This window comes from Dendrobates tinctorius, unplaced genomic scaffold, assembly GCF_039654945.1.
Source record: "Dendrobates tinctorius isolate UK_male_01 unplaced genomic scaffold, ASM3965494v1 ptg000177l, whole genome shotgun sequence".
Lineage (NCBI taxonomy): Eukaryota > Metazoa > Chordata > Amphibia > Anura > Dendrobatidae > Dendrobates > Dendrobates tinctorius.
Window position 1 is genome coordinate 8,650,983 of NW_027361844.1, and position 14,371 is coordinate 8,665,353.

The 14,371-nt window shown below is 41.5% G+C and overlaps 1 protein-coding gene across 3 annotated transcripts in view; it reads left to right on the forward strand.

Annotated features, from left to right (window-relative positions):
* ALS2 (alsin Rho guanine nucleotide exchange factor ALS2) overlaps positions 1-14,371 on the forward strand; it is a 186,078-nt gene that overhangs the window by 105,784 nt on the left and 65,923 nt on the right. For all 3 annotated transcript variants that reach the window (XM_073551524.1, XM_073551523.1, XM_073551525.1), the window contains exons 15-25: positions 547-675; positions 1,449-1,519; positions 3,467-3,533; positions 6,168-6,367; positions 6,834-6,899; positions 7,084-7,182; positions 7,289-7,453; positions 8,953-9,064; positions 11,203-11,280; positions 11,361-11,494; positions 11,818-11,982. In XM_073551524.1, coding sequence (XP_073407625.1) covers positions 547-675; positions 1,449-1,519; positions 3,467-3,533; positions 6,168-6,367; positions 6,834-6,899; positions 7,084-7,182; positions 7,289-7,453; positions 8,953-9,064; positions 11,203-11,280; positions 11,361-11,494; positions 11,818-11,982 — 1,286 coding nt within the window. The remainder of the gene's footprint in view (positions 1-546; positions 676-1,448; positions 1,520-3,466; positions 3,534-6,167; positions 6,368-6,833; positions 6,900-7,083; positions 7,183-7,288; positions 7,454-8,952; positions 9,065-11,202; positions 11,281-11,360; positions 11,495-11,817; positions 11,983-14,371) is intronic.

The window sequence follows — 14,371 nt, forward strand, 5'->3', positions numbered from 1 at the left end:
CTCTCCCTTTACTGTTATTTTGTATGAATTTTATTTGAACATATTCAGTGTACTTGACTTTCCATCAGCATATATTCTTTCTTATGGAATGCCACTATGCACTGTACTAATTGCAGCTGCTTGGCATGAAATCTTAGTATATCCTTATGCACTTTGCGCTATTATGAGATATGAATTGTATAACGAGTATACCTATTTTGAATTAGTTCCTATGTAACATATTTCGATGTACTTTATCTTCTGTTATTTATACCTTTTTTTGCTTCGTGCTGATAATCGATCATGACTTGTGTATGATATATATTTAAGTAGGAGTTACCAACTCTTTCTAGACCCTCCTATTGAGCTCATCACTCTTATCATATTTTTAGATGTCTGGAAATTGTTTATTTGAATTAATTGGTCTGTAGTACATTTTGTGTAGTTCTCCTTTTGAAGTTTTGTATCATTATAATTATTGTATAGCTTAGCAGCTTACCGTACATATTGTAAACACTTGTGTCTCTTTGTTGCTTTACTTTTTTTAATCATTTTTTTTTTCTTCAGGATTCTTTACGGAAACCGGAAAGACGCCTGATATGTGAAAGCAGCAACCGTGCACTATGTTTGCAGAATGCTGGACGCTTTTCTGTCAACTGGTTCATTCTCTTTAATGACGCCTTGGTTCATGCCCAGGTGAGAGGTTTTTGTCTGTTTTTCTGAATGGATATTGTTTGGAACAACATTTATTGAGTGTGTATCATAATGCACCAAGAACATTTGGCATTGCACATTTAGATATCCTCAAGAGCAAACTTATTAAGAGCGATGCTCACTTCTGCATCAAGATCTGTGCGGTGCCAATTACGTCATGTGCACACGTCCCAACGGGTGTGTGGCGAAGCAATGTCATGGGCACTTCTAACCACCAACGACGTTAACGTCAAGGTTGCAAAAGGTCAGCTTCATACAAAGTGATTCAGGAGTGTAAAGTTCTTAGTAATAATTACAAAGTAGTTACAAAGATTAAAGGGGTTCTCTCACAAACACTTATGGCACATCATAAGGCTATGCCATGCATGTCTGACAAATGCAGGTCCCATTTCTGAATAGTCAGAATGGGTTTTCCTGTTGTGGCTGGCATCTGACAATCTTCATGGAGAGGCAGTGGCTCATGCACCGGCTCTGAGTTACACATACAGACGAGTACTTGCTCAGCTGTACTTGGAATTCCTATAGTAATGACTGGACACCGTCCAGAAATGGGGGATAGAGTACCCCGTTATAGATATGGGTATCGGTCCTAGAAGTTGTGCCCACATCTGTCAGACTACGTGGTTTATCCACTGTTAATGCGATACATTTCTCTTGTAAAACTACCCCCTTTAATAATTACCAATTCTTAGAAGTATCTATATAGCTTGTACTCATTTGTTTTTCTTACTCCATGTTATCCACTTTTTCTCCAGTTCTCTACACATCATATATTTCCACTTTCTACACTCTGGGCGGAGACTGTGACGGAAGAAATTGCCGGAATGTGGGTATCATAGCAAAAATTCATTTGTTTTGTGTTCTAAAAATGAGCATGATATCTGTCTGATTTAATAAAGTAGCGTCCTCTGGGAGACTAAATGGCAGTGCTTCGATTTTGGACGCTGTCCATGTATCTACTTAATGTTTTATTTCCTGCTTCAGTAAAGCCAAGGATATATATATTTTAAGCACGACATTGGTAATTAAAGTATAACTGTCAGGGATCACTGTTCACAATTTTAACCAAAATCCAATAATTATTTTTTTTATATTCTCTGACAAAAGCTTAAGCAATTTCATACACTTACATTTGCAAACTTGTATCAGTGCCTAAATGAAAGGTTTAAAGGGAACCTGTCCGCAGGGTTGTGCATGGGTAACCTACTCGCAGTGTCAGGTCGGCGCCAGGATACGGAATATAATGACACCTTTATTGATGAAATCCTTCTTGTGCTTCTTTTTTAATCCTTAGTTTTAAGTTAATGATATGCTCATGTACTAAGGCGGGGTTCATGTATGTGGTGCTCTGATTAGATATTCATAATGCAGACTGCTGACAGGTCACTTGTCCCTCACTGATCTGCCTCCTAATTTTGCATAATATACTAATGTGTGTATTTGAAAAAAACATGTAAGGCTAGTTTCACATTAGCGTTTACGGCCGCAGCGTCGGGCTGCGCACGGCCGCCGCTAAGCCCCGCCCCCTGCCGCGCCTCCGCCGGTAGCTCCGCCTACGGGCGCATGATGCTGCATGCGTCCCGCGTCCCCTATCTTTAACACTGGGGACGCAGGCCGTGCGCAGGTATGCGTTTGGTGGCGCATGCGTCCTTTTGACGCTGCGCTGAGCGCACCAAATTGCAACCTGTTGCGTTTGGCGCTGGTCGGCGCAGCGTCGCAAGGACTCATGCGCCGCCAAACGCTTACCTGCGCACGGCCTGCGTCCCCAGTGCTAAAGATAGGGGACGCATGCAGCGTCATGCGCCTGTAGGTGGAGCTACCGGCGGGGGCGGGGCTTAGCGGCGGTCGTGCACAGCCCGACGCTGTGGCCATAAACGCTAATGTGAAACTAGCCTTACTTCATCAAAAAGTGCGCAGGGGCTGCCAATCACTTGTCAGTTGATGCCTATTATCTTGTGCTGTTGAAAATAAACAAAAATCACCATCAAAATGGCGCTGTCGGCTGTGCCTGCGCATTAGCATCTATCGTGTTCCAGTAGATGATACTGCATCAGTGCCTTCTCTTGCTCCTAGTAGCTGCAAACAAAATGAAATTACACTACATCAAAACGGCGCTGTGGGCTGAGCATTAGCATCTATCGCGTACCGATAGATGCTACTGCAAGTGCGCTGCCTCTGGCACCATTTTGTGGTGTATTTCTTTTTGGCTGCAGCAACAAGGGGCAGGCAGAGCTGCTCGTGCAGTAGCATCTATTGGTACGTGATAGATGCTAATGTTCAGGCGCAGCCCACGGCGCCATTTTTGATGTAGTGTAATTTCATTTTGTCTGCAGCAACAAGGAGGCGCTTGTGCAGTAGCATTTATCGGAATGTAAACTAGGGGGAAGGTCAGTTAGGGATCAGTGACCTGTCAGCAGTCTGCATTATGAATATATAATCAGAGCACCACATACCCCAGCCCCGCCTTGGGACGCAAGCATATCATTAACTAAAAACTGAAAATATAGATTAAAAAAGAAGCACATGACTGATTTCATCAACAAAGGTATCATTTTATTCAGTATAACGGCTCCGACCTGACACTGTGTGTAGGTTACTGTGCACAATCCTGCTGACGGGATCCCTTTAAACTGGTGATTGATTTGCGGTATTTTGTTTTACTTGCCGTGGCGCGATCTACATCTGTAAAGCTTGTACATCGTCGTCTCTGTTTATACAATTACATGTGTATTTACTGTAGGTATAGAACTTTACACTTCTATGTTTATTCTAGAAATGGTTTAAAGATCACAACCCCTGAGGAACAGCTCACCTTGGTTGCTTTATCACCACAAGAAAAGGTATGAAACCGGTTGTGTATTTGCTACACACCTTGAATTATCTTTATCAGTATCAAAGGAAAACCGTCTGTGATCTCGATAATTCTCCAGTAAGAAAAAAAAACTACTACTTTTGAAGCCCAAAAAAATGTTTTTAATGAAGTTTCCAAAAATAAAAACGTTACAAACAAGTTTTCATATCCCTCCAATCCTAAACACCTCCCCCCAACTAAGTGCAATAAGGCAAATTTGGTACAATAGTAAATGTCAAAGTACACAAAGGTAGAATTATGTGTATATCTCTCTCTCTATCTCTGTCGATAGATGGATATACAGTTGGTACGGAAAGTATTCAGACCCCTTTAAATTTTTCACTTTGTTTCATTGCAGCCATTTGGTAAATTCCAAAAAGTTCATTTTTTTTCTCATTAATGTGCACTCTGCACCCCATCTTGACTGAAAAAATGTAGAAATTATTGCAAATTTATTAAAAAATAAAAACTGAAATATCTCATAAGTATTTAGACCCTTTGCTCAGACACTCATATTTAAGTCACATACTGTCCATTTTCTTGTGATCCTCCTTGAGATGGTTCTACTTCATTGGAGTCCAGCTGTGTTTAATTAAACTGATAGGACTTGATTTGTAAAGGCACACACCTGTCTATATAAAGGCCCTGTCACACTAAACGATGTCCCAACGATCCCACCAACGATCCGACATGATGGGATCGCTGAGACATCGTTAGGCTGATCGCTGGTGAGCTGTCACATAGCCCCAGCGATCAGGACCAGCGACTCTGGACGCTGGTTTCTAATGTAAACGTCGGGTATCCAGGAGCCACGTGACTCCTGGATACCCGCTGTTTACCTTGGAAACCGGCGTACACACTGGTTTCCAAGGTAAACATCGGGTATCTAGGAGCCGCGCGACTCCTGGATACCCGACGTTTACCTTGGAAACCAGCGTGTACGCCAGTTTCCAAGGTAAACAGCGGGTTTCCAGGATCCGCGGCTCCTGGATACCCGACGTTTACATTAGCAACCAGCGTTCTGCGTTGCTGATCGCTGGTCTGTCGCTGCCACACGCAGTGATGCGCGCTGGGCAGCAGGAGACCAGCGATCGAAAAAACGTCCCAGGTCGCTCGAGCACGATCAGCGACAACCGGCATGGGGGGCCAGTCGCTGATCCCCATCACACAGCGATCTTGCTGGCGAGATCGCTGATGTGTCACAAAATCAGCGATCTCGTTAGCGAGATCGCTTAGTGTGACGGGGCCTTAAGACCTCACAGTGCATGTCAGACCAAATGAGAATCATGAGGTCAAAGGAACTGGCCAAGGAGCTCAGAGACAGAATTGTGGAAAGGCACAGATCTGGTCAAGGTTACAAAAGAATTTCTGCAGTACTCAAGGTTCCTAATAGCACAGTGGCCTCCATAATCCTTAAATGGAAGCAGTTTGGGACCACCAGAAGTCTTCCTAGACCTGGCCGTCCAACCAAACTGAGCAACCGTGAGAGAAGAACCTTGGTGAGAGAGGTAAAGAAGAACCCCAAGATCACAGTAGTTGAGCTCCAGAGATGCAGAGAAGAGATGGGAGAAAGTTGACTTTGTGGAACTATCACTGCAGCCCTCCACCAGTCGGGCCTTTATGGCAGAGTGGCCCGACGGAAGTCTCTCCTCAGTGCAAGACATGTGAAAGCCCGCATAGAGTTTGCTAAAAAACACATGAAGGTCTCCCAGACTATGAGAAATAAGATTCTCTGGTCTGGTGAGACAAAAAACTTTTTGGTGATAATTCTAAGCGATATGTGTGGAGAAAACCAGGCAGGAAAACCTGCCCAATACAATCCCAGCAGTGAAACATGGTGGTGGCAGCATCATGCTATGGAGGTGTTTTTCAGCTGCAGGGACAGGACCACTGGTTGCAATTGAAGGAAACATGAATGTGGCCAAGTACAGATATATCCTGGATGAAAACCTCTTCCAGAGTGCTCTGGACCTCAGACTTGGCCGAAGGTTCACCTTCCAACAAGACAATGACCCTAAGCACACAGCTAAAATAATAAAGGAATGGCTTCAGAATAACTCTGTGACCATTCTTGACTGGCCCAGCCAGAGCCCTGACCTAAACCCAATTGAGCATCTCTGGAGAGACATGAAAATGGCTGTCCACCAACGTTCACCATCCAACCTGACGGAACTGGAGAGGATCTGCAAGAAAGAATGGCAGAGGATCCCCAAATCCAGGTGTGAAAAACTTGTTGCATCATTCCCAAGAAGACTCATGGCTGTACTAGCTCAAAAGGGTGCTTCTACTCCATCAATACTGAGCAAAGGGTCTGAATACTTATGACCATGTGATATATCAGTTTTTCTTTTTTAATAAATTTGCAAAAATGGTTACATTTCTGTTTTTTCAGTCAAGATGGGGTGCAGCGTGTACATTAATGAGAAAAAATTAACTTTTTTTTTTAATTTGCCAAATGGCTGCAATGAAACAAAATGAAAAATTTAAAGGGGTCTGAATACGTCCCGTACCCACTGTGTGTATATATTATATGTCTGCAAATTATTGAAGTATTGGTTGAAAATTTCCATTCCTGAAAAACAATATAGATGTAGTTTTTTTCTTGTTTCTTGTGTTATTGCAGACCAAGTGGCTTCGAGCAATAAGTCAGGCAGTGGACCAGGCTTTGAGAGGCGTATATGAGCCTTCACCTACCACTAGCGGAAGCATTATAAGACAGGATCCTCCTCTATCACGCAGCGCTAAATACACCTATTACAAGGATGCACGACTGAAGGATGCAACATATGAGGGCCGCTGGATAAGTGGAAAGCCACATGGCAGGTATATCTGTGGGTCTTACTAGGGGTGTTTGCACAGAGTTTGTATGTGCTCGCCATACTTGCATTGGTTGCCCACATCAATATAATAATGGGCTTTCTATGGAACTGGTCTGAAAATATATTTTTATAAAGAACACCTATGGGTGAAGATGGGTTTAAATCTTAAAATTTACTAGGCACATGCTGCCAGTTTCAACAATATTATGTCTTGTCTGTGGCTTCCACCTCTCATGCAGCCATCAGTGGGACTGTTGGAAACCATTGTTCAATAGAAACTCGGTAGAAAAGCAGCTGGCCAAACCTGGGCCACCTTTGTGCTACATATTTCCTTGCATTTATATTTGAAAAATGTGTTTTTCCCTGACTTGGATAACTAAGATGTTCTAGTTTGCAGCAAGGAATGAAAAACCAATTACGTGATGGGTTATAGCCACAGGTAACTGATAATTACTTTTGCTATTTTTTAGAGGTGTACTGAGCTGGCCAGACGGAAGAATATACACTGGAGAATTTCGCAATGGCTTGGAAGATGGGTAAGTCGTGTTATTAGAACACTAAGCATGGTACTGATATTTGTTCACATCAGGTTTTGGGACATTTGCACAACATATAAGTATTAATCCTTAAAAAAAGAAGATTTAAATAACCATGATAAGTTATTTGATGTTTACAATATAGGTAATGTCATTGACCATAATATGCCTTCTGTACTCACAGGTATGGAGAGTATATATTACCCAACAAAGCCTTAAAACAGAATGATCGCTATCTTGGCAATTGGAAGGATGGCAAAATGTGTGGTCAGGGCACCTTCTGGTAATATCCATTGTAGTTTCCAAAATGTTTGTGTTTTCATCCTCAAACATTGTCACAATGATTTGATGGTTCCAGTTATTTTAGAAAACAATACTTTGTGTCACAGGTATGCAAATGGAGAAATATATGAAGGTTGCTTTCAGGATAATAATCGGCATGGGCACGGGCTTCTTCGGAGCGGCAAATTGACCTCCTCATCTCCTAGTATGTTTATTGGACAGTGGGTAATTGATAAGAAGACTGGTTATGGGGTATTTGATGATATCACAAGGTAATTGGCCGTATTCTATTTGATGCAGATTTTATTTTAGAATATAATAATTATTCACATTTTCTATTCTGTTCAGTATGTATTAATTGGTGATTAACCTGGTGCCTAAAACTGCCCTTACACCTTAGATTAAATTCTCATTCGCAAGATTTCAAAACCTTTGTATAGTTGAATTGCTAATAGATATTTCCCAGAGATGAGCAGTGCTAGCGATATGCCTTAGTCATCCAACCCTTTCCTCTGCCATATACTGTACATCAATGTCTACATTTACTAAACCCAGATATGCTTCTTGAAATTGACAACTGGTTGTTACGAGTGTGTGTATACATAAGACAGGGCACAGTAGTTTGCCTGTCAGTTTTACATGTACAACATATGGCTGTACGCTATTGCAATGTATTACATCAGTGGTCAAAGAATCAAGTGTTCATGTTTCCTCCAGGATATGCATGTCCAACTACACCAAATGTCAACTAGAGATGACCCCCGGTAGACAGTCCATGTTAATACTGCAAACCCCCTCCTTTTTGGTCCTGCACACTCCCTGGTTACTACAAGGCTGTTTACAACGCGCTCCCCAGCTATGACTGACTTCCTGACCGCCTTTCACCTGAGTCGGAAGTTCCCTCCTCTTCTCCCTACATCAGTGCTCACTCCCCTTGTGCTCTTCCCATTCATTTCAGTGAACATAGCCCCTACTAACCTCTTTCTCCTCCACGAGCTCGACACAAGTCTGCTATTGAGCGGCTGCGCTCATGCCATGATTTATTTTAGTTTTAATAAACCACAAATGGAGATGAATGACCTTGGAAGAGTATATTGTCTAATGCAAAAAGGCCTAAAGGGGCAGAGCTCCACTAGAAATGACCCCTCTCTATCATATCAATAAAACTTAAGCTTTATTGTACTGCATTAAAATAATTATTTTATGGGTAATGAATTAAAATAATAATCCTAATTTGTCAAAAATAGATTAGATTATACGTATATATCGAATAATCCAATTTTCTTTTGGCAAATTAGGATTGCCATGTTACTTTTTTATGGGGTAATACATTATTTTAATGTAGTACACTAAAATCTAAGTTTTAGTGACCTGCTAGAGAGGGATCATTTCTAGTGGGGCTTAGCCCTATTTAGGCCTTTTTGGATAAGGCCAAATGGATTATTTATTGATCTATTTCATGTATTCTCCTATTTGTTAGGTTTTTTTACATTTATCCTTTGGCTATGTATTGTGATCTTAACCTTTTTGTTCACTCCCTAAAGAATTAAAACAAAATGTATAAATTTGACATTTCCATCATTGCATCCACCCTCAGAGCAACATTAATGTGTCGTCATTCATACATCACGTAAGCTACGCAAAAATGCTGGTGGCCCTCAGTAGGCTGAGATGAAAAACATTTAAGTGGTTCTCACTATTGTACCTGCTGAACACGAACTTGGTGCTGTGTCTCTATACTTTAGTAATAATGACTTGTTTGTTTTTCCAGGGGAGAAAAATATATGGGGCTCTGGCAAGATGACCTACGGCAAGGCATCGGACTTGTGGTGACTCAGTTTGGTTTATACTATGAAGGAGCCTTTAGTCTGAATAAGATGATGGTGAGTTAATGTACGTAAGGATGTCCTAACCACAAACAATTACCTGGAAAGCAGCCAGATGACACAGATCTGTCCTCTTTTCCTTGGAGCTGTGGATTGGGCGTATGATCTTAACCACTACTTACACTTTTCACTATTCCATTCTGAATAGTAAAGTTTGTTATGCTCATAGTGTGCATGTATGAAATGAAGAGAAGCATGCAGTCATACATTGTGTCAAGTCACAGGTTGTTTTTATTTCTTCTGTAAATTTTTATGGAAGGATTTTCATATTTCACAGAAAACACATTAAAAAAAAGATTATGGTTAAAATATTATTCAGAAATTCAAAATTTTAACAGTTTGAGAAGAGTGGAAGACATACAAGACTTGCGCTAGACAAAGGGGGAAAGGTTAAATACAGGTATTGGAAGAAAGAAATGATGAGATGAATGAATAGGTCAAAAGAGATGACTCTCTGCTATTCAGGGCTATCCAGAAAGTGACCTAAAGGGACCAGATGAGATTAAATCTCTCAACCCAATTTACTTCAAAGCAGTGCGATATTCATAAATTCTGATGTCCTTGATCCTAGTGTGTAAGTTGGGTACAGACCGGGGAGAGGTTTGCTTCCAATATGAGGTTATCAAACATCTTGCAGCTGTCAATGTATGCAAAAGAAGTCTGTTAGTTCTTTTGGATATATTCTGTGAAAATATCTTAAGTAAGAAGATCTGCGGTTCTAATGGTAGGGTCATATCAAACATTTGTATCATTAGAGTTTGAACAATAGTCCTGAAAGGAATGATCAGAGAACAATCCCAAAATAGATAGAAGGCAGATGCCCATATCTCCAACACAAGAGAGAAACAGATGAGTCTAGCTTATGTAGAAACTCTGGAGTGTGATATCAGAAGTGGAGGATCTTGTATTGGTTTTCTTTGTAGGTGATACAAGAACTAATCAGAAAAAATCCATAAAAAATCATTTGAAAGGTAACTCACCAAACCCTGACTAATGCACTGGCAGGATGCAGCAGACCCCCATTGATAAAGGTTGGGGCAGCACAGGTGCATTCCACTGATGAGGACAGCCAGTAACCCATTGTGGTCCGGCTGCCCAGTGGAAATGCACACAGATGAGGCTTGCATAAGGCATAGGTCACACTGATAAATGCGATGCAAAAGTGTCTGAGCAGCCTATTAATCACGCCCATAGTATTAGCAGGCGGGCTGCTCTGCACTATATATACATGCATCACACAAAGAACCAAGCCAAACATAAAGGGCTCTAGCTGCATCCTGCTAAAAAGTGCAAAAAGATAAATAGATATGGGGTATTGGTTACTATTTTGGCCAAAGCAGATAAGCTCACAACCCAACGTCAAGGGTCCCCAGATATTGTGAGTCCCTAACACTAAATATAAACAAACACTAATCAGAAAAAATCCATAAAAAATCATTTTTTATGGATTTTTTCTGATTAGTGTTTGTTTATATTTAGTGTGATGCATGTGTATATATAGTGCAGAGCAGCCCGCCTGCTAATACTATGGGCGTGATCAATAGGCTGCTCAGACACTTTTGCATCGCATTTATCAGTGTGACCTATGCCTTATGCAAAGCCTCATCTGTGTGCATTTCCACTGGGCAGCCGGACCACAATGGGTTACTGGCTGTCCTCATCAGTGGAATGCACCTGTGCTGCCCCAACCTTTATCAATGGGGTTCTGCTGCATCCTGCCAGTGCATTAGTCAGGGTTTGGTGAGTTACCTTTCAAATGATTTTTTAGGTGATACAAGAAGCCGTAATAGCTGCTCTTGCCCATACAAGTCTCCAATCAACATCACTTAAAGTTTTACCCAAATAATTTTCCCATCTGGACATATATAGAAGTCTAACTAGAGAATAATCATCAGGGGTTTTGTAAAATATTAAATAAGTCAGATATTAAACCTTTTGTTGAGGGGCTATTTCTACAAAGTCGCTCAAAGGTCGTTAGAATAGAAGCCTGCAAGCTGTGAAACAGGGATAAGGCAAAATGCCTAATCTTAATGTATTGAATTATCAAAAGGTTTTGTGTTGGTTTGTTTTTTTGTTAGCAGATTTCCTTTTTATGGAAGGCTCACTTATATATCTTTTATCAATGTGTGTTTTAGGGAACTGGCGTTCTTTTCTCTGAAGATGACACCGTTTATGAAGGAGAGTTTTCAGATGACTGGACGCTGAATGGGAAGGTGACATTTATTTTGTTATCTAGTGAGTAGTCGTCATATATTGCTGTATATTGCTAACAGTTTTATTTTTGTTTTGAAAGGGAGTTTTGAGAATGTCCAATGGTGACTGCATTGAAGGTGTTTTCAGTGGTGAATGGGGATCTGGTATCAAAGTCAATGGCACCTACATAAAACCAAGCTTATACGAAGGGGAGAAGGAAGATTCCAAGTCGCTGTGAGTCCCAATATTTAGAGTAGCTTTCGATACTTCTGATGCTTACTTTTTTATTATAGCATAATATGCTCTGTATAACTTTAACTCCTTATCCTCTCCAAAAATATTCTTATCCATACGTGGTCCAGCTACATTTATCCTACTCTCCATGGAGTTATGGTTGGTTAAAACAATAACATAACTTTTTGTTTCTGACATCTATTTTAGATGGTTTTATTTACTTTAGACTAGGTTTAAGTGAAAAAGGCCACATTTCAGTAAGCCGCAGTTAAATCTTACATCACTTTTCTAAAAACTCATACCAGTATTTAATTTTTATACAGCAAGCTGGGCTGTCTTTCCGTTCCTGCTGATGATAAGTGGAAGGCCATCTTTGAGGAGTGCTGGAGGCAACTTGGATGTGAAGCACCAGGCAAAGGAGAACTTCAGAAGGCCTGGGACAACATTGCTGTGGCCATTACAACAAAGAGGCGCCAACGACAAGACAGGTTTTGTTTTTCTTATTATTCTACATGGTGCCATTCTTCTGCTATTCCCACTGTTGGCAATGGATTTGTGAACTGAGCACTAGACCCTTTTCAGTCAGTGTTGTCCTTCCCTAATCTGATGACATCAGTATTCTTTACAGAAAAACTTTTCACCTACTTTAGCATGTTGATTTGACCACATTGAATAATAACTGCAGAGCTGCATAAAATTATTTTTTTTTATTATTTCTAATATCCTTTGCTAGGGATATTTGAAAAGGGTGCTGCTCTAGAAGTTCAGAATGGCATTCTGTGATGGGATAAGACATGTAATGACTGGCTGCTCTTTCTCTCCTCACCACTTTACACAGATCTCACTGCCAGCATGTATTGTGATTACGAGGGGTGGAGAGCAGAACTGTGTCATTACAAGCATTGCATTTATCGCAGGCATTAGGGAATACTGCTCTGATATCTGGCACAGATCTAGAGTGATGTTTGAGCCACCCTGCAGCTCTCATCTGACAGAACTGTCAGCTCATGGTTGGATAACGGCTCCTTTGCCTGAAGTCAGACGGCAGTCAGGCAGTAGGAGGCGGGAATAGAGCTGGAATAACAGAAGTGTCACATCTACTAATAAGGCCCCTTTACATTTAGCGATGCACCAGCGATCCGACCTGGTCAGGATCGCTGGTGCATTGCTAGTGAGCTGTCACACAGGCAGACCTCACAGCGATGCAGCAGCGACGCAGCGCACGATACTCACCTTTCACACACAGCGATCCTGACGTCCTCCCGTCCGCCTCCACGCGTCGCTCGTCGGCGCCAGCAGGAAGCGCCCGACGAGAAATGGACCCGGACATTCTCGCGCGATCAGCGATGGACAGCGGGGGAGCCGGTCGGAGGTAAGTATCACACATAGCGATATCGCTAGCACGCCACAAAATCGGTGACGTTATAGCGATATCTCTAGCGATATCGCTATGTGTAAAACCCCCTATAGTCCCTCAGCCTCATTTGAATATAAATTAAAATACTGATTTCTCAGTAACAGAGGAACTGGAATGCTCTACCCCAAGAAATCAGGACTATCCACAATTTGCATAGTTTTAGGCGCTCCCTCAAAACACACCTGTTCAGAGCGGCCTATCACATTCACTAATCAAAGTCATTCTCTGTGTAAGTGTGCGTATGTACCCCATTTACTATCTCCATCCATCCTTCACTCCCGCAAGATGGCTGGACCTTCATTGTAAATACACCATTGTAAATACACACCTGTACTCTGTATCTCCCTCACCTTATTGTAGATTGTAAGCTCTCACGAGCAGGGTCGTCTTATTTCGTCTTATTTTGCTTTAATTATTGTATTGTTAGCGTTGTTACTTATGACTTGTGTTTTGAAACTGTTAAACTGTAAAGCGCTGCGGAATATGTTGGCGCTATATAAATAAAGATTATTATTATTATTATTATTAACTGACTGACTATGTAAAGGTATTGCTGGACTTGTCTACGAAAGACCTACATAGACATATATGCAGTTTTGGGGTGAAATCCTGCTCTCCGATTCCCTTTAACTCCCTTGCAAGCCCTCTGAACATTACATAGAGACAAATTTGTCAAGGGCTGACCAAAAAAATGCTTTGTATCCCAATTACATACTGTGGTGATCCATTTTTTCTAATACAGGTTAAAAAAATAGGTATATGAGAAAACATTTACCTTTCTCTATCGCTTCTTTGAGGGACACAGGAAACCATGGGTGTATGCTGCTGCCACTAGGAGGCTGACACTATGCAGAAAAAAAGTTGGCTCCTCCGCAGTATACACCCCACTGACCGGCACTAGGATATTCAGTTTTAGCTTAGTGTCAGTAGGAGTTGGACACGGGACTTTCACTAGACCCATATCTACCTCAGTGTGCGTCGTTTCTTTTCAGGTACTCGGAGGGATACAGCGTGAACTGTTATGAATGGGAAACCAAGGAGGAAAAAAGACAACAAGCTAAGTCTCAGAAAACCAGAGAAGTTGGTAACTATGCAGATTGCAGATCCCTGATCTTAACCGCACAACTAGCAGCAGTCGTGGAGCTTTCCTACGTTGGTCCTAGATGCCTCGACACAACCGTAGAACTACATAAGCCTAAAGCAGGAAAAGAGGAAAACTAACTGCCCCAGCGCAAACCCCAAAGGAAAGACAGCCCCCCACATGTATTGACGGTGAAACGAGATGAAAATACAAACAAAGGCAGGAAAATAGGCTGAGCAAACGATGGGGCCCGGCTAACTAAAAAGGACAGAAAAGGAAAGGCACTGTCTGCAATCTGCCAAAAAAAAACTACAAAAATATTGTCCAACACTTCTGATGGCAAAATTAACCCTGAAGTCACTAGACTTCTAAACCTATA